The following is a 19,921-nucleotide window of genomic DNA, read 5'->3' as shown; positions in this document are numbered from 1 at the left end:
CCATCAGACAGGAGCTCGCTTCCTTCCTTTTCGCGCTGGTATTTATTCATTGTCTTTGGCACTTGGCAAGTTCAGCAGCTCCAAACAAACTCCTATCTCTCGGCTCTCTGAGTAAACTCCTGAGTCAGAGCCCTACCTCTCACGGACTTTGTGACCTCATTCTCTGTGCCTGGATAAAAAGGGGAAGTTCAGCCAGCTCCCATAAAGGTTCCTGTGCAGCCTTGGCCCTCACAGGGAGGAAGGTCAGTGGACAAGTACCACTTTCATCACAGGAAGCACAGCAGAGAAGGCCCCGCCCCCGCCCCAAGAATTGCTGGCACCCTCGCGGCAGCCTCCCAGCCAACCCCCCAGCTAACCCAGGCAGCAGAGCTGGTCTGCATTGCCCAGAATGAACTCTGGTATTGCCACGCCTCGGGCCACATCTCCAGAAGATTCCCAAGTCAGTAAAATCACATCACTTAGGCCATTTCCCTGGGCAATAAACTCACGCTTGGTGGCTAAGCTGACAAAGTCACCATTAACCTCCATTAATTCTGCCCTTGTACTACACTGATAATGAAGAGATGGGTAATCCCTACCTAGTACTTTATGTCTTTTTTAAAAAAAAATTAAGTTATTTGAGATGCAATGGATGTGGGGCGGGGTGGGTAGAGGGTAGGGAGGCCTGGGCAGGGGAGAGTGCTCCCACACTCTGGTTCTCTCCTTAACTGCCCACAATGACTGGGAAGCTGGGAGCCTGGGACTCACCCCAGGTCTCTCACATGGGTGGTAGGGACCCAGGTACTTGGGCCATCACCTGCTACCTCCCAGGGTATATATTAACAGGAAGCTGGAATCAGGAGCGGAGTTGGGACTGAACCCAGACACTCCAATATGGAATGTGAGCGCCCCAACTGTGTCTGAACTGCTACGCCAGACGCCCACCCCAATACTGCATTCTAATGACACAAGCATCAGGGTTGTTAAGGATATTCACACTGCCTCTTTTGGGTTCCAGGTACCTGGAGGGAGTTTTCCTTTCAGTTTCCTGGAATTCCAAGTAATCACACTGTCACCATCCTCTGTGGGGGACGCAGGGAAGTCTACACACTCTGACCTCTCGGCAAACGCGTGGAATCTGAAACATGAAGTTCAACATGAGTTCAACATTAGGCTGGTACAGAGGAACCTGCACAATGCTGCTAATTCTCCTGGGACTGGTGAATTGGCTCTTCTGTGGGACCAAGCGTTTTTTAAAAAATGTTTAACCAACACATAATAATCCTAAGTATTTATGGAGTTCAGTGTGACATTGTAACACATGTGTATGGGATGTAATAATCAGATCAGGGCAACTGGCATTAGCATCACCTCAAACAGTCATCATCTCTTTGTGTTAGGAACATTCAAAATCTTCTCTACTAGTTATTTGAAATACATAATCGCGGTCAAGCATAGTTGTCCTACTGTGCTACAGAATAGTATTCCTCCTATTCAACTTCTCCCCCTTGTACCCAGGCACTGGTGACCACTATTGGACTAACTCTCTGCTTCCATGAGATCAACATCTTTAGCTTCCACCTATGAGTGAGATCACGCAGTACTTGTATGTCTGTGCTTAACCCATTTCACATAACACAATGTCCTCCAGTTCCTTCCATGTCTCTGCAATGACAGGATCTGATCCTTTTGTATGGCTGACTAATACTCCACTGTGCATATATACCACATTCTCTTTGCCCATTCATCCATCGAAGGGTTCGCTGGTTGATCACTATCTTGGCTCTTGTGAACAGTGCTATAATACACATGTAAGTGGTAACGGGCATCTTAATCTTAGTTGTGTCCACTGCTCTTCCCTGTGCCTTGTCAATTCCCAGAAGCGAAAGACAGAGAAGCAGAGGAATACAGAGTGACTTCGGATTTTAACTGATGACATGTCTTTTCACTAGAGGGTAATTAGCTCAACCAAGTGGTAGTTCTTGACCCTGTATTCTACGCTCCTCTGATTTCTTTTGTTCCCAGAATTCCATCATGTCAACACAGTGTTCAGAAGCCAGGAGTATAATGAGGGGTCCCAAAAGCTCCCATTAGCAGTACCGGCTCAGTGCTGAAAGCTGGTGAGACCAGCAGCACTGGCTGACCTGCCTCCTACTAATGGGCTTCAGTCAACTTGAACTTCCCCAGGATTCAGGCTGCAGCACAAATGAAAAGAACTCCTGTGTGCACAAGTGTTAGGGGCCTGCCTACTCATAGTGTGGTCCAAGGAGCAGCCCCAGCAGCAGCATGGCCTGCGAGCTGCTTACAGATACACGTGTCCAGGCCCCCAGCTGAACCTGCTGAGCCAGACTATGCACTTTAACAGGATGCCCTGTGCACTCATGTGCGCACTCATGTGTACAAGTGCCAGCGTAGCGCACAGCGTGATGGGCAAAGCTGTAGCCTCGAAGCCATGTCACTAGAATCCAGAAAGCAAATAACAGCACGGCACTTCTTTCAGATTGTCTAGAGACATGCTGAGGAATTCCTACTCGGCTGTTGCCCCTCACTAACTCAGAGAATCTTGCAACCCAGTTTGGGATGAACAGAAGGGAAAACAAATGGCAACGGAGGCCTAGGAGGTTCATGGGAGCCACAGAAAACCCAGCCTTACTTCTAAAAGGTTTCAGGTAAGACTGGGAGAAGAACTTCATGGCAACGAACTAGACAGCCTGTAGCCTGCGGCCAGTGGATTCTGAGCCTGGCCATGCCTGCCTCCCATAGGAGCTCCATCGAGGGCAGAAACAGCCAGCTTCCTCCCTCCCACGGCCTCCTTGCCCTGCAATGAGGGCCAATGGGTGAGGTTTGTCCTGGGAGGCCCCACAACAAGAGTGCAAAGGCTGCTGGTGCTTTCCACTCTATGATTTGTTCTTCAGATTAGAAAACAGAACCGGCTGGAAGTTTTCTCGGGCTAATGCAGCTTCCCTGGTGCTGAGGCACGTGACCAGTGGGACAGGCGCTCTGGAGTCTGTGGAGTACAGCACTGTCCTAGATGGGTGGTTTCACCAGACACAGCCTCCGGCACACAGGAGCCAGAGTCCAGCTTGAAGGCCATAGGCTGAGGCAGCCTCCCACGAGCTGAGCTTCCCAGGACACACCACTTCCAGATTGACAATAACTGTTTTCAGCTAGGGCCCAAAGCCCAAAGTACACCAAGAGAGCACCCAGGAGCCATGGAGCTCCTGGACAGGGAGGGGAGCGGTGGGACCACCTCTGGCTGTGGGCTGGGCGTGCTTGCAAGGCCCACGGTATGCACAGGAGGGCATGCCTACACCTCCTCCCTTCTGCAAAACTCACCCCAGGCAGGGCACAATCTAAGTCAGTAGCACAACTGCAGTTTGAATTTCATTACTCCTGTGCCCCAGCAAGACCTGAGCAGGGGACAAGCAAGAGAAGTGGCCCTACCTGTTGTGCCTTTTTCTCTCTCCACAGGCAAAGGGGGTGGGGGGCAGGGAACCCCCTTGTGTCTTCTGTGGGGCTCAGGAACCCAGAATTGAAGCCAAGTACCTGACAGGGAAAAAAATCTCAAAGAGCTCTCAGAGTGGCCAGAGCAGTGGCCCTCAGAATCCCCAGAGGTTAAAAATGAAGATTCCTGGACCACCTCAGACCTTGGGCTTATGGTCATGGAAGTCGAAATGCTATGAAGCTCCCTGGGCAGTTATGCACACTGGCTGACTAAAATGCCTATTCCAGAGCTTCCCCCTATTAGGTGGAATCACCCTCCAAGATGAAGCCCAGGCCTCTGTCTCAAGAAGAGGTTCCTTGGGGCCCTACAATGAGCGAGCGCCTACACTGGAGAACAAGTGCCCTGGGCAGACACTGTCCCTGTTTCCAACAGACTAACTTGGAAGAGGACTTGGCAGTTCTCCAGATAACCACAGAAAGAGCCGGCCTCTCTCCCCTAGAGACCCATGTGTACACACACACACACACACTTACACACACAAGCCAGGGGAGTAATTTATGCTTGAAAATGCAGCCTTGGGCTGGCGCCGTGGCTCACTTGGTTAATCCTCTGCCTGCAGCGCCAGCATCCCATATGGGCGCTGGGTTCTAGTCCCGGTTGCTCCTCTTCCAGTCCAGCTCTCTGCTGTGGCCTAGGAGGGCAGTAGAGGATGACTCAAGTGCTTGGGCGCCTGCACCCACATGGGAGACCAGGAAGAAGTACCTGGCTCCTGGCTTAGGATTGGCGCAGCTCCGGCCATTGCAGCCATTTGGGAGGTGAACCAATGGAAGGAAGACCTTTCTCTCTGTCTCTCTCTCTCTCACTGTCTAACTCTATCTGTCAAATAAATATTAAAAAAAGAAAAGAAAGAAAACACAGCCTTTATTATTATTCAGCTATGGGGACTCTACCATTGAAGAGAAAGTTTATTACTAACCATTATTATGGACTGAATTGCATCTCCCACTTAAAATTGCTATGTTGGGGCCTGATTCCCAATGTGACTGCATTTGGGGAGAGGGCCTAAAGGGAAATAGCAGTGAAGGTTAAATGAGGCCACAATGGGGGCGGGGGGCACTCTGATCCACAGAATTAGTAACTTTACATGAAGAGAATGAGACACCAAAGAGCTCACGTGCTCTCCCTCTCTCTCTCTCTCCATACCACGTGAGGACACAATGAGAAAGCAGCTGTTTACAAGCCACAGAGATGGCCTTCACCAGAAACCCAACTGGCCTTGATCTTGGACTTCCTAGTCTCCACCAGTGTGAGAAATAAATTTCCCATTGCTTGTGCCCCACCTCCAGCCTGTGGCATTTTGTTAGGGCAGCCCAAGCAGATTAACAGGTTTCAAGAGCAGGATCAGGCCAAACCACAGGGGGCCACATAGGCAAGCACCAGGGCAGTGGTCTTGTGGTCAGGAGGCAGAGGGACAGAGGTGAGACACAGCCCTTTTGGTGATTTCAACTGGAAGGAACAGGTGAGGCAAAAAAACACAGGGTTAGGATTGGCTGATCTGAATAGTCTCAGTGGGCCTTGGGGTGCAGGATTGTCTGGAATTGTTTGGTTAGGGCAGAGGATAGTGGCTGAGAGTGTGACAACCTGTACTGAGGGAGCGGGCTCTGGGATCGGCTGGTTTGCATAGGGGAGTCGTACCCCAGGCAGGACATTTGCTATCTCTAGGACCTGGCTAGCTCTGGGAATAGCAGCTCCTCTCGGGCCAGGCCCTCAAAATGGCAAAGCATCAGAATTACTGAAAATAAACAGGCATGACTGACACAAGATAGAGAAGAAAAGATGCCCAGAGAAGAAAGACTGTACTGGAAAGAAGGGAAGAACAAGGCAGCAGATGGGTTAAGAAGAACCCAAAGAATCTAAGACCCACTGTGGACCCTGTATAAGCAGTCACTCAAGACCATATTTCCTGCCTACCTGCTGTGGGTCTTGGCACTCAGATCCTTTAGGAAAGCCATAGTGCCTTCTCCTCTGGCATTGAAGGACACTGTGTAGACTGGACATGGAATCTCCAAAGCTCTCTGCAGGAGAAGCTCCTTGGGTTTCTCAGGAACATCCCCCACCACAAAGTAGTAAATGGATTCGATCTGCAAAACAGTGGCACCAACAGATTACCTCCCTGGCACACCCTAGGTTTCCCTAGGTTTGTCCTGGACTCGCTGACAACAGACTTTCTCTAAAGTTTACCTCTTGATTTTTCAAAGGTGGGCAGAAATAATAGCAACATGACTTGATGCTGTGTGACAAAACTGGGACAGAGCCAGGAAATGAGATATTCAAAGCCTTGTGCCAAGAAGGTTCCTTGGGAGTGGCTCTAATCTTAGGGATTGCATGAGAAGAACATGGTTGGGAGATTTGGAAAATAGCTCCCTCTGGGCTCACAAATCCATTATACGGGTTAGATGTGTTTATTTTCAAGTCAAGAAACAAAGAAAGGGGCCAGTAGGTAAAGCCACCACCTGCAGTGCTGGAATCCCTTATGGGCACCAGTTCAAGTCCCAGCTGTTCCACTTCTGATCCAGCTCTCTGCTATGGCCTGGGAAAGCAATAGAAGATGGCCCAAGTCCTTGGGCCCCTGTACCTATGTGAGAGACCCAAAAGAAGCTCCTGGCTCCTAGCTTCAGATCTGCACAGACCCAGCTATTGCCACCATCTGGGGAGTGAACCAGCAGATGGAAGACCTCTCTCTCTCTGCCTCCGCTTCTCTGTAACTCTGCCTTTCAAATAAATAAATAAATATTTTTTAAAAAACAAACAAATAAATAAATATATCTTGAAAACAAAAAAAGAAACAAACCAAGTACTGGCACAGCTCGTGCAAGCAGGAAGCTGATGAGCCATTTCCGGTGGCAGCGTCAGCACTCTACAATGCAAACTCATCATCCCAGAAAGGAGGGCTTATTCCCAGTTGGTTTACTGTCTGTGGTCTCATCTCACTAAGGAACTGGCTGTTGGGGACTGGTGCTGTGGCAGAGTAGCCTAAGCCTCTGCCTGTGGTGCCAGCATTCCATATGGGTGCCAGTTCGTGTCCCAGTTGCTCCTCTTCTGACCTAGCTCTCTACTTATGGCCTGGGAAAATAGTGGAAGATGGACCAAGTGCTTGGGCCCCTGCACTCGCATAGGAGACCTGGAAGAAGCACCTGGCTCCTGGCTTCCGATCAGCCCAGCTCTGGCCATTGTGGCCATTTGGGGAGTGAACCAGCAGATGGAAGACCTCTCTCCCTGTCTCTCCTTCTCTCTATCCATAACTCTGCTTCTTAAATAAATAAATAAAATCTTAAAAAAAAAAAAAAAAAAAAAGAACAGGCTATCTTAACTGTAGACAACTAGCCAGGAACCAGGTATGCCACTGGACCTTGCCCATCACCACACCAGGCCAAGAGAAGAATGAGAGAATGAGCAACCCCTAAACTTTTTATTAGAAGCCACGCCCCCCCATCTTAAACCAATGACTGTGGGAAATGCATACCACACCCAGGTAGGAGACAATTCAAAGCAATGCTCACTGCTTTATTTAGAGTGATATAAAACCCATCTAAAGGGTCCCTGTGACAACACCCTCCACCCCCCATTGCTTTTGCTCTTCCCAAGGATTTCCTTCCACCGTGTTTATTCTTCTGCCACTAATGCGCCTGTCAGCTGGACCGGTGATCTAATTGCACTTTCTTCACTTGCGAAAAGGGAGTTAATACGCTTTATTCCTCATGACAGTTTTAACAAGATGACTTATGCTAACATGTATATGAATTTATAGAAATCTCAGAAAGTAAATAGAAGGAGAACTGGGAATACACATGAGGAGTCTCAACAGAGTTCATGGAAAATGCGTATTATGAAAAATCTATGCATAGATTTCAAAAAATTGTTATGCAAAAGTAAATTCCTTTTAATTCCATTTTCTATTAATTTGTTGAAGTCCTCATGAATTGTCTCAGCCAGTCCCAAAAATGCTCTAATTGATTGTTTCCACAGATAACTGGGGAAGAAACTCCAGTAAGTGCATTGTGTTTGGAGGGACAAATAGATGTCACTACCCCTTTCGGATTCACGAACTTCGCCTTGCTTTCATCCCAAATCCCCAAGAGCTAGAGTCAATAAATGGTCTCCCCTCAACTTCAAACCTACAACTTAAACTCACCTGGCAGAGACAGCGGTGGACCCCACGTGGCTCCCAGTTGGTCAGGAGGCTCTGTCTGCAACAGACAGGGCAGACTGCACCCAAGGAGGCAGGTAGGGGCAGCGATGGCCCAGCGCCCAGGCTAGGAGTTAGGAGAAGGCCAGAGTGGGAGTGGAGCCCAGGCTACGTCAGCATCCCTCCTCTATCTAGGCACAGAAAAGCCCTTGCCCCAGCACACACACGCACACACACACACACACACACACCTCTGCCTCTTTCTTTCAACTTCAGCTTCCTGGTTTTAAAAATCACCTTTTTAGGAGGTCAAGACTGAAGAATGCTATACATTTATTTCAGTCAATGGGAGGCAGAAGAAAAGAAAACAGAAAGAAGAAAGAAACAGTGTCCTGGAGATAACATTCTTAGGCAGCTGCTAAGTTCCTCCAGCACAGGCATCCCCTCTTCTTCTTTTCCTGCTGTGTGACACTACCTTGAGTACTAAACAGGCTTCCACTGAGCTGCACTGTTGCTTATTAGTTTCCTAGCTGTGTTGGTGCCCAAGTGTAGCATGGGAACAGGTACATCCCATCATAAGGATCAAAAATGACACATGGCCCAAGACAGGGGACAGACATGGGGTGTCTTCTGGGAGAGGCAAGAACAGGCCAGGGGTATTCGACAAGTTCATGGGAAATGCATTTTATGAAAAAACTACACAACGATTTCAAAACTGTTTATAACCAAAATGAACATATCTTTTCCCATGAGCTTTTTGGAGTCCTCTCCTCTATCTCCAGGCGGGCTTTCAGCGCTTCTGACCACTGCTGCTCTGTTGCACTTCATGCTTCTTCGCTCTGGCAGTGACCCAAGAATCTGACTCCTTGTGCAGAAATTATTTTCCCTTGAGATTATATCAAACCAAAAACTGCTGCAGTCAACCGTGAGTCAGGATTTCCTTTCCTTTCCTAAGGCTTTGACATTATTCACTATTCATTAAATTCATGACTCATCTTCTTAAGTGCTATGCGTGCAGGCAGCTCTCAGTTATCCATGTTACACGCTTTGCACTGAGACCACCAACTGCGCTCTCACTTTCCGGCACACTGTGTTTCTGCTCACATGATCACATTTAGAAAAATAGGAAGACAAATATGTAAACTCCCTTTCTCCCCTAAATGGCAAGATGCTTCTTTTTTAAAAAAGATTTGCAGGGGGGCGGCACTGTGGTGCAGCAGGTTAACGCCCTGGTCTGAAGCACCAGCATCCCATATGGGCACCGGTTTGAGACCTGGCTGCTCCACTTCCGATCCAGCCCTCTGCTGAGACCCAGCTGCTCCACTTCCGATCCAGCCCTCTGCTGAGACCCAGCTGCTCCACTTCTGATCCAGCTCTCTGCTGTGGACTGGGAAAGCAGTAGAAGATGGCCCAAGTCCTTGGGCCCCTGCACCCACGTGGGAGACCTAGAAGAAGCTCCTGGCTCCTGGCTTCAGAATGGCACATCTGGGGAGTGAACCAATGGAAGACCTTTCTCTCTGTCTCTCCCTCTCACTGTCTGTAACTCTACCTCTCAAATAAATAAATAAAATCTTTTTTAAAAATTTACTTATTTATTTTAAAATTAAAGTTACAGAGAAAGAGACAGAGAGACAGTGGGGAGGAGGGTAGATATCTTCCACCCTCTGAGTCATTCCACAAATGACCACAATGGCCAAAGCTGGGCCAGGCCAAAGCCAGGAGCCAGGAGCTTCATCTGGGTCTCCCACTTGGATGTCAAGGGCCAAAACACTTGGGCCATCCTCCGCTGCTTTTCCCAGGCAATTAGCAGAGAGCTGGATTAGAAATGGACCCAAACCAGTGCCCATACAGGATGCCAGTGAAACAAGCAATGGCACAAGCAATGGCACAACACTAGCCCCACAAAATGCTTCTTAAAGCAAAATGGTTTTATAGTTATCTACTATAAGATGATAAGCTATGATAAATTATTTCATTTAATATTTATAATAGTCTTATGGAGTACAAATTATTGTTATTACACCCAGTTTACAGAATAAGAAACTGAGCCTTGGGAAGGTTGATTGACTTGGCCTTGGAGATAGTAAACCCTAGCCACCAAACACCATAAGCCTCTGCCTTGTTCTCAACCACTATGCTGTGCCAGCTCACAACAAGGCTGGTCACCTATTAGAGATGGACGTGAATCCCAGAACTGTGAAAGCAAGATCGTGGGACCAGAGCAGGCATTTGGCATAGCAGTTAAAGTACCACTTGGGACACCTGCATCCCACAGAGGAGCATCCGGGTTCAAGTTCCAGTTCTCAGGATTCCAGCCTGCTGTTAATACCCACCCTAGGAGGCAGCAGGTGACGGCTCAAGTAGTTGGCTCCCTGCCACCCATGTGGCAAATCCAGACTGAGCTGCTGGCTCACAGCTTCAGCCTGTCCCAGTTCTGGCTACTACAGGCATTTGGGGATGAACCAGTGGACAGATCTCCTTCTGCCTTTCAAATAAAGACAATATAAATAACAAGTGTTTACAGAGATCATGCGACAAAGAAGGTGACCATAGGCAGGCACTGTTTCCACTTTGGAGACGCTCCCACTGTCCAAAGGTTTAGGCTCCTATTCCTGATCAACAGCAAGAACCAGAAGTTGGGTCCTGGAGATTGTGCGGCTTAGGGGAGTTTTCCTCATGGGAGTCCCCTCCTAACCAGTACCTGCCAGCTTCCTGAGGGCAAGGGCTAGTCTTGAGGTTCAGTAGCAGCATCGAGGCCAGGAGCAGCTCCATCACTGACCAGCGTCTCCCTAAATGCTGATGTGCGCTAAACACAGTAAAAATGCGTGGGTTCCATCAGCTTCCTTACGGAGAGGCAGGGATTCTTGTTTTTTGCTTTATACTACAAAAATAGTGTCAAGCCTCTAGGTTTTCATCTGAAATGTCTTACTCTGTCCGGACCATTACTTCCGCAGTTTCATAAATGTAACCTGCATTCTGCCCAGCCGAGGACTTCTTGACCTTTGTCGGTGGGGCTTGGGGGAGAAACACATGAGAAGCGGCTGCTTCTACCCTGGCTGCCCTCTGCACCAGCCTGTTACAAACCTGCTCTCTCACCCCTGGGCCTTCAGCTTAGAAAAATATCCAATTTTCAAGGAATCAAAAATGAAAGGCAGCCAGAAAAGTAGTGACAGTTCTACCTAAATTCTCTCTTGTTCTTCATACAGCTTTGGGCATTACAATATTTTTGGCCAACACCAGGCCTTGGGCTCTACCCTCCAGACACTTCCTGCACCTGCGACAGCCCTTTCCTGGTACGAGCCATTTTGCTTTTCTGATTTCCTTCATGGTGGTGGCCATTCCCTGTAAGTATTCAGCCAGCTCACTTCTCAGAGCCCTCCTAACACCCTTGACCATTGCCAACTTTCTGACCTCTCGGGCTTCACGGTCCCTGTCCCCATCCCCTACCGGAGATCCACAAGGCTCAGAAAATTCACCTGCCTGGTCCCACACTGACCACCTGCCTTCAGTGATCAAAATGCAAATCTGGGGGGCCAGCACTGCAATATAGCAGATAAATCACCACCTGAAGGGTCGGCATCCCATATGGGCGCCCATTCAAGTCCCGGTTGCTCTTCTTCTGATCCAATTCTCAGCTATGGCCTGGGAAAGCAGTGGAAGATGAACCAAGTTCTTGGGCCCCTGCACCCACATGGGAGACCCAGAAGAAGCTCCAGGCTCCTGGCTTCGGATTGGCTCAGCTCTGGCCATTGTGGTTATCTGGGGAGTGAACCAGCAGATGGAAGACCCCCCTCTCCGCCTCTCTGTAACTGTGCCTTTCAAATAAATTTTTAAAATATTTCAAAAGAATAATGTTATTTAAACACACACACACACAAATCTGTGCCACAGCTTGGGGATGGAAATCCCTGAGACCCACATCCAGCTCCCACACTCAGGAATATCAACATTATTTCCATCCCTTCACTGGTTAACACATAGTTCTGGAGCTCGTATTCAGCATTAGGAGCACAAGAATGAAGAGCCGATGCCTGCTTGAATCGGTACAGGGAAATCACTGTAATGCCAAGTTCATGGAGTGATATGGCCAGGCTTTCAGCCTATAGTCCAGCACCAGGTTCCTTATAGAATCAAGTGGGTCTGGATCTAATTCACCCACTCGGTCTCCCAGTGAGTAAGATCTGAAAACCCCTAAAACTAAACTGACTTGTGCCTGTTGGGCCATCCTCCACTGCACTCCCAGGCCATAGCAGAAAGCTGGCCTGGAAGAGGAGCAACCGGGACAGAATCCGGTGCCCCGACCGGGACTAGAACCTGGTGTGCTGGCGCCACAAGGCGGAGGATTAACCTGTTGAGCCACGGCGCCGGCCTCCTCAAGTGTTCTTATCTGAATCGTGACTTGAAGGCTCACCTTTGCCAACATTTCCTGTTCATCTTCCTGACCCGCCCGCAGTTACAAAGCTTGGGTCTGGAGCAGGCCAGTGGCTCTGGGCATTTTCCTAGCTCAGAATCAAGGACATCACTGAGCCTTATTCCCCAGGTGGATTTGAGGCAAAAAAAAAAAAAAAAAACAGGTTTCTGTACTAATTACTGGACACAAGACAATACCTACTTTCTTGGTTCTTGTCAGGGTTCATTCATTGAGAAAGATGCTAACCTAAAACAGGTGCTCATCCATAGGACAAATCTAGATGCTTATATTTATTGTTCAAAAAGTTTCTTAAGTCTTGTTTTTTTTTTCCATTCCTAGTAAGTTACAGTTATGTGGATTAATTTAAAACTAATTGATGTAGACATAAGAGGCACAGAGCAGTGGCTTTCTATGGGAACTCATTCCCCTTTCCAACCTCTCCTCCCCAACACATGCTTCTTTTTTTTTCCTTGTAAAGCACAGAGCGTGGCATTTTTAATATATGAGGCAATTGCATGTACCAGAATTTTCTCAGAACCGCCCCCACTTAGAAACTCTAGGTGGAGGGACGAAGAGGTCATACATTGTTTTGTGTTTCCTGATTGCCACACTCTTCTCCAGAGCACCTTCAATTTTCATTTGATGCTAAGTGCCTGTGAGCTTCCTTCTGGGTTCTTCCTTTTCTGTAGGAGTACTCCGGAACTCACTGAAGTGTTCCTTATTTCCTAGACCAGGGACATAGAGAAAGGAGAGGCACAAACTGGAGGGAAGTGAAAGAGAAAGGCAGGGTCACCATCAGGTGGCCAGACACAACTATGACCACAACAGCCAGGTTCACAAACAAAGAAGAGAGCGTTCATGTACACACACACACACACACACCACATTCAAGGGCCTAGATAATGTCCCATTTCTTGAGTACTTAGTAAGATGCCCAGACACTTGGAATTTTACAGATGCTAAAAAATGTGAAGGGATAAAGAACAAAGCAGCTTGTCTTTGGTTCTTTGTTCATGGAAAACATTTGTTCCTCTGGTTTTGGGGGGTAAAAAATGTGCTCCCAAGTTGAAGCCATCACACTCAGCGATGATAAACACAGGCTGGTGACCAAGGGCCTATTCTTTCAAAGGCCAATACACAGTCTCTCTGCCCAAGAAAGGATCTCTGAGCACACTCAGGCAAAGCTTGAAACCTACAGAAACCCCAGGCCTCTACACTGGAAGAAGCAAGAAAATACTGACTGCCTGTGTCCAAAGGCAAGCAGAGCTCCCCAGGCCCAGGGAGTGGAGGCAGGCCCAGGATCCGACCTTGTCCATCGTCTGGCCACTGCCCTGCACAGTCCATCACCCTTATGACTGAAAGGGGTGTAAGACATCAGCATTGAATTGCTTCTTCCAGGTAAATGTTTATTTCCTAAAGGTCCTTAGCATGATGCATTAGTCCATACATTAACATCTGAAGATGGATGGGCTTATCAGCATGCTCACCTTAGAAAGCACATGCTCAACTCTCTGAGAGCAGAAGGAACTGGGGAAGATTCAGAATGTGGCTGCTGTGGAAAGCTAATTTCCTTGACGTCAGAGCTCTGTGAGCAGTCTTCCAATCTCTGCCCCCTCCCCTTAGGAGATGCACAGCTCTTTCTAACTGGCAGGCAGCAAGAGGGGAACAGGTTGAAGACACACAATGATGGCCTCACTCCCAGTGTTTTTGTGAAGCCCATGGGTATGAGCAGCACTTGGCTCTTCTGGCGCTTGATGGTGAGGGTTCACAGAGGGTGTCTTAGCCACACTCAGGGACAGGTATTTGGGAGTCTCATTTTGGCTGGCCCAGCTCTGCCATCACAAAGTTGCTATGGGGCTATAACCTATTTTTCAATTGGTTTCAGATTCAGAGTGAGTAGGATTATGACTCATGGGGTTTTCAATGCCAAAGATGAGGCCTCTGTGGGCAGTCAGCTGGGAGGGGAACATCTGAAAGGCAGGGTAAAGATACTTAACATGAAAAGCCAAGCTTGGGAGCCGGTGCTGTGGCACAGTAGGCTAAACCTCCACCCACAGTGCCAACATCCCACATGAGCGCCGGTTCATGTCCCAGCTGCTCCTCTTCCAGTCCAGCTCTCTGCTGTGGCCTAGGAAAGCAGTAGAAGATGGCCCAAGTGCTTGGGCCCCTGCACCCACATGGGAGACCCGGAAGAGGCTCCTAGCTCCTGGCTTTGGATCAGCCCAGCTCCAGCTGTTGTGGCTATCTGGGGAGTGAACCAACAGATGGAAGACCTTTCTCGGTTTGTCTGTCTCTCTCTCTCTCTCTCAAATAAGTAAATAAAATCTTAAAAAAAAAAAAAAAGTCGAGTTGGAGCCATGGGGGTGCCAGCCATGTGTACACTCACAGTTCTGTCTGCCCCAGCTTCCAGCAGAGCATCCAGGCGGCTAACCTCACTCTCAGTCTGCTCAAAAGTCAGTTTCTTAACCCAGCTGATGGCAGCAGCTATGGCTTCTTCAGTCACAGGAGTGGCAGTTTCCTGCCATTTCACAGGCTCTTGAGAAACCCTGAAAGGAATCACATGGAGTGGTCAGTGGGCAGTGATCAAGGCCACCGAGGCAATGTCAGCCCTCTGCGTCACAGCCGTGGGCGACAAGACCCCTAACGTCGTCAGGGCCAGGAGAGCTCTCAGTCCTCGAGAGGTACCGGCCAACAGGCCAGCTGTTAGGATGGTCTCCCAAAACATCCTTCTGATCTGTAAGCCACACTGACGGGGAGAAACCACACCTGCGTGGGAACACAAACCTCAAAAACACAAACATTAACAAGTGCTTTAAAATTATTGACAGGAGTCATTTTCATAAACAGGCAGGTTTACAAGAAACTGTCTTCTGTGGGTAGCAAATTGACAGTATTAAGATTTGCAAATTGGCAGCAGTTTTATTACTCTCAAATGTTATTTCTGATTCTTCCATGATATTATTTTCACTGCCCTAAGAGATTCCTCTTCAGGCACCTTCTTGGGATCAAAAATGGTATTCTTTCGAGCTCAGCAAAGCATTATTTTTTAAATCCTGAGAAAAGTTGGTTAAACCATTTAACTTGGCCTTGGAAATGATTGAAGGAAACCCACAAGGACAAAAAAAAAGAAGGACCCCTGAATTTATTTCTGTTTGTGACCATGAATCAGTTGGCCTGATAGTCCTCTTATGGCCTACCTCACAGGCAAAGCTGGCTCCAACTTGTGTCCCCTCTATGTGGCTTCTCTGGGCAGAGACTGGCTAAGCATTATATACATGATAGCAATCATCTCCAAGAAAGCAAAAGCTCTGTAGACTTCGGTACTTCCTTCCTTCAATAATATATAAGTGACAGAACTAGAAATCTGGGGGCCGGCGCTGCTATGCAGTGGGTAAAGCCACTGCCTACAGTGCCAGCATCCCATATGGGTGCCAGTTCGAGTCCTGGCTGCTCCATTTCTGATCCAGCTCCCTTCTAATGCACCTGGGAAAGCAGCAGGAGATGGTCCAAGTCCTTGGACCCCTGGGCCCATATGGGAGACCTGGAAGAAGCTCCTGGCTCCTGGCTTCAGAATGACCCAGCTCTGCCTGTTGCAGCCATTTGAGGAGTAAATCAGCGGACAGAAGATATCTCTCTCTCACTCTCTTTCTCTCTCTCTCTCTCTCCTTGCCTCTGCCTCTCTGTAACTCTGCCTTTCAAACAAATAAATAAAAAGAAATAGAAATCTAGCATGGGACACATTAGGTATCATTCCCAAACATATCCTCTATTTAGTTGAAAGTACTTTATTAAGGCTGGCACCGCAGCTCACTAGGCTAATCCTCCGCCTGTGGCGCTGGTACCCCGGGTTCTAGTCCCAGTTGGGGTGCCAGTTCTGTCCCGGTTGCTCCTCTTTCAGTCCAGCTCTCTGCCGTGGCCTGGGGAAGGCAGTGGAGGATGGCCCAAGTCCTTGGGCCCTGCACCCGCATGGGAGACCAAGAGGAAGCACCTGGCTCCTGGCTTTGGAACGGCGCAGCACTGGCCATAGCGGCCATTTTGGGAGTGAACCAACGGAAGGAAGACCTTTCTCTCTGTCTCTCACTGTCTAACTCTGCCTGTCCAAAAAAAAAAAAAAAAAAAGTATTTTAAAAAATTACAAAATCTAGGGGTCTCTCTTGGAGCCCTGCTCCTGGCTGCTGCAGCAGGAAGTTTCTACCTTAAACAAATCTCACTTTGTTCTCTCTCTCTCTCTCTCTCACACACACACACACAATTAGGTAGCCGCTCTCCGGCTTCGTCCAGATGCTTCTTGTCAGGAAGGTGCAATCACTGTCATGGATGGGAAGGCAGCAGTGAGGCCCAAATTTTCTTGAATCCAGGAATCCATAAATAATTGACTGTGAAAATTCTGAAATGTGGGAAATTCCGTGGAGCCAGCCACCTGTTGTTCTGATTAAAAGGGTCAACTTACAAAGGGGATGAACTGAAGTCACAAATTCAAAGTAGAAAAGCAGTGGAATTTGTGATCTTTGACTTCATCACCCACAGTGAAACCTAAAACGAGTGGAGAGATTTAGGGCCTTAAATGTTTATCTCATATAATTCATATTCTTGTATTTTGATCTTCCCAGGAATTGAAGAAAAATGTGTTTCTAAATCTCTTGCAATGTGAAAATTAAGATACCTTGTGCAAGGCAAAATAAAAGTTTCCTAAGATTTATTCAGTGCGAGTTTTCTGCTGAGATTGTATAGTCTAGGAGATTACAAAATCACACCTCCTTCCCGACCCATGGAGCTACCTTAGCTATGCCACGTAATTCCAAATATGTGCAAATTAACTGAAAAATACCCCCTTCCCACTGGAACTCACCCTATGATATTGAACTTGGTTATGTGAGCCACCTGCTCCTGCAGGACCATTGTGAGAGCTTCTCGGCACAGAGTGAGCTCGCCTTCCAGAAGGCCACCACAATCCAGCACTAAGGTGACGCACTGCTCTAAGATGACGCCAAAAATCTGCCGGCTTCCGCTGGTGAGCCACTTCATCCGTTGCTTGTAGCGCTCCACAGCTTGTGTTAAATATTCCACCAACTGATAGATCAAGTCTGATTTAGCGGTCAGCTTTATGAAAATAAAAGCCACAAACAAAAATGATACACGTGCCAGTAAGTCTGAACCACAGCGCTGTTGCCTAGAAAGGTGTATTCGTAACAGTGCTGGGAGGGATCCTGCAAACCCCACGGGATCCAGGAGGAAGTCCCCCAAACTTCCAACTGAAAAACCTGGAATGGTTCCCCAAAGAAGAAAAGATCAAAATACAGCACTTAGGGGGAAAAAAAAAGTGTTTCCAGGTTGTATTTTATGGGAGATATTCAAAAAGTTCATGGGAAATATATGTTACAAAAATGCTTTGAGCTGGCGCCGTGGCTCAACAGGCTAATCCTCCGCCTTGTGGTGCCGGCACACTGGGTTCCAGTCCCGGTTGGGATGCCGGATTCTGTCCCAGTTGCCCCTCTTCCAGGCCAGCTCTCTGCTGTGGCCCAGGAGTGCAGTGGAGGATGGCCCAAGTGCTTAGGCCCTGCACCCCATGGGAGACCTGCCTTTAGATCAGCTCGGTGCGCCCGCCACGGCGGCCATTGGAGGGTGAACCAATGGCAAAGGAAGACATTTCTCTCTGTCTGTCTCTCTCTCACTGTCCACTCTGCCTGTCAAAAATAATAAAAAAATAAAAATAAAAATAAATGCTTTGAAAGGATTTCAAGATTTTTTGCACCAAACGAATTCACCTCTTAAGTCCATTTCTCCACAAACTTTCTGAAGCACCCTCATAGCTTTGTAGTTACAGATTTTCTTCATCATAAAATGCCCAGGGGCACTTTTAAGAAGCCAGGTAGAAGAAAAGAGACAGCAACAAAGGCAGATGGGGGAAAAAAAAAAAAAAAAGGTCTCACTTTTCCTACATACAACATGTCAAAAATATTTCTGCAGAGGTTTCTAAGCTGGTGCTTGGCATATCTGCCTGGCTTCCTCTTAGGGACAACAGCTGCATTGCCCTGGCCTGAGCACTGGCATCCCATGTGGGCACCAGTTCTAGTCCCGGCTGCTCCACTTCCAATCCAGCTCTCTGCCATGGCCTGGGAAAGCAGTAGAAGATGGCCCAAGTGCTTGGGCCCCTGCACCCACAAAGGAGACCCAGAAGAAGCTCCCAGCTCCTGCCTCGGATCGGCACAGCTCCACAGCTCCGGCCGTTGCAGCCAATTGGGGAGTGAACCATCGGATGGAAGACCTCTCTCTCTCTATTTCTCCTCTCTCTGTGTAATTCTGGCTTTCAAATAAATAAATAAATCTTTTAAAAAAAAAAAAAGAAAGAAAAAATGGTGCTTTGTGCCTCAACACATAAAAGATCTGGTACATAAAAAAAAAATCTTTAACGACACTAGGACACCCTCAGATATACAAATCATGGGCTGGTGCCGCGGCTCACTAGGCTAATCCTCCGCCTTGTGGCACCAGCACACGGGGTTCTAGTCCTGGTTGGGGCACCAGATTCTGTCCCGGTTGCTCCTCTTCCAGGCCAGCTCTCTGCTATGGCCCAGGAGTGCAGTGGAGGATGGCCCAAGTGCTTGGGCCCTGCACCCGCATGGGAGACCAGGAGAAGCACCTGGCTCCTGGCTTGGGATCAGCGCGGTGTGCCGGCCGCAGCACGCCGGCCACAGCGGCCATTGGAGGGTGAATCAACGGCAAAGGAAGACCTTTCTCTCTGTCTCTCTCTCTCTCACTGTCCACTCTGCCTGTCAAAAAAAAAATAATATATATATATATATATATACACAAATCATTAAGGAAAATGTGTCTTTTTAAAATTTTTTTTATTTGACAGAATTAGACAGTGAGAGAGAGAGACAGAAAGGTCTTCCTTCTGTTGGTTCACTCCCAAAATGGCTGCTACAGCCAGTGCACTGCAACGATCCAAAGCCAGGATGGAGCCAGGTGCTTCTTCCTGGTCTCCCATGTGGGTGCAAGGCCCAAGCACTTGGGCCATCTTCCACTGCCTTCCCAGGCCACAGCAGAGAGCTGGACTGGAAGAGGAGCAACCAGGACTAGAACCTGGCGCCCATATGGGAAGCCGGCGCCGCAGGCTGAGGATTAACCAAGTGAGCCATGGCACCAGATTGGAAAATGTGTCTTCTGAGTACACCATATAGTTCCATGTTTTCGTACTTTGGCTCCTTAAACCCTTTCCTTTCCCCTTCCCAGGTCTCTGTCAAGCACCTGCCTCAAATAAAAATAAATAAAAATTTTAAAATGTGTATGTACTGAACATATAAAGGCTTTTTATGCTTGTCTTTATGCCCTAAACAATACAGTATAACAGCTATTTACATTATTAGGTGGTGTAAGTCATACGGTATACATCAGTATACAGGAGGATATGCAGAGGTTACGTGGAAGCACCACACCATTTTATATAAGGGACTTGAGAATCTGGATTTTGGTATCTGAGGGGGGTCCAAGAAGGAATCCCCCATGAGCACCAAGGGCCGACTGTATCAGGAAATAGCAGCCCAGGTGGTACACGGATGCATGTGAACAAGTATCTATAAATGGGCGTGACAGAACAAGTGTCTCAGAGAGATTCTGAGCTCCATGTGGTGGAGCAGGGTCTGCACAGGGCCTGACACACACAGGGCACAAGAACCACATGTGAATTGCTGGAAATGAACAACGCCAGTTCAAGGAACTGCTTGCTCTCTCTCCTCTTCTACCTGCAAAGATGGCCCCCATTCCAGGTGCCGCTATCAGATAACAGCAGCAGCTTGCCCCTGGATTTTAGCTAACATCTGTCATCTTGCTTTTTTCCCCTACTTTCCAGTCCAAACAACGTGTTGATGTGCAAAGTCTTCCTCTCTGGTTGAGGGCT

General features: G+C 48.1%; 1 protein-coding gene across 1 annotated transcript in view; it reads right to left on the bottom strand.

Moving 5' to 3' along the window:
• Positions 1-19,921, bottom strand: part of VWA3B (von Willebrand factor A domain containing 3B) — a 249,346-nt gene that overhangs the window by 212,139 nt on the left and 17,286 nt on the right. Inside the window, exons 3-6 of the mRNA XM_062208881.1 lie at positions 16,871-17,121; positions 14,408-14,567; positions 5,396-5,565; positions 1,002-1,117 (exon numbers count right to left, since the gene is read on the bottom strand). Coding sequence (XP_062064865.1) covers positions 1,002-1,117; positions 5,396-5,565; positions 14,408-14,567; positions 16,871-17,121 — 697 coding nt within the window. The remainder of the gene's footprint in view (positions 1-1,001; positions 1,118-5,395; positions 5,566-14,407; positions 14,568-16,870; positions 17,122-19,921) is intronic.

Source organism: Lepus europaeus, chromosome 13 (assembly GCF_033115175.1).
Source record: "Lepus europaeus isolate LE1 chromosome 13, mLepTim1.pri, whole genome shotgun sequence".
Lineage (NCBI taxonomy): Eukaryota > Metazoa > Chordata > Mammalia > Lagomorpha > Leporidae > Lepus > Lepus europaeus.
This window is presented reverse-complemented; position numbering and strand designations above follow the sequence as displayed.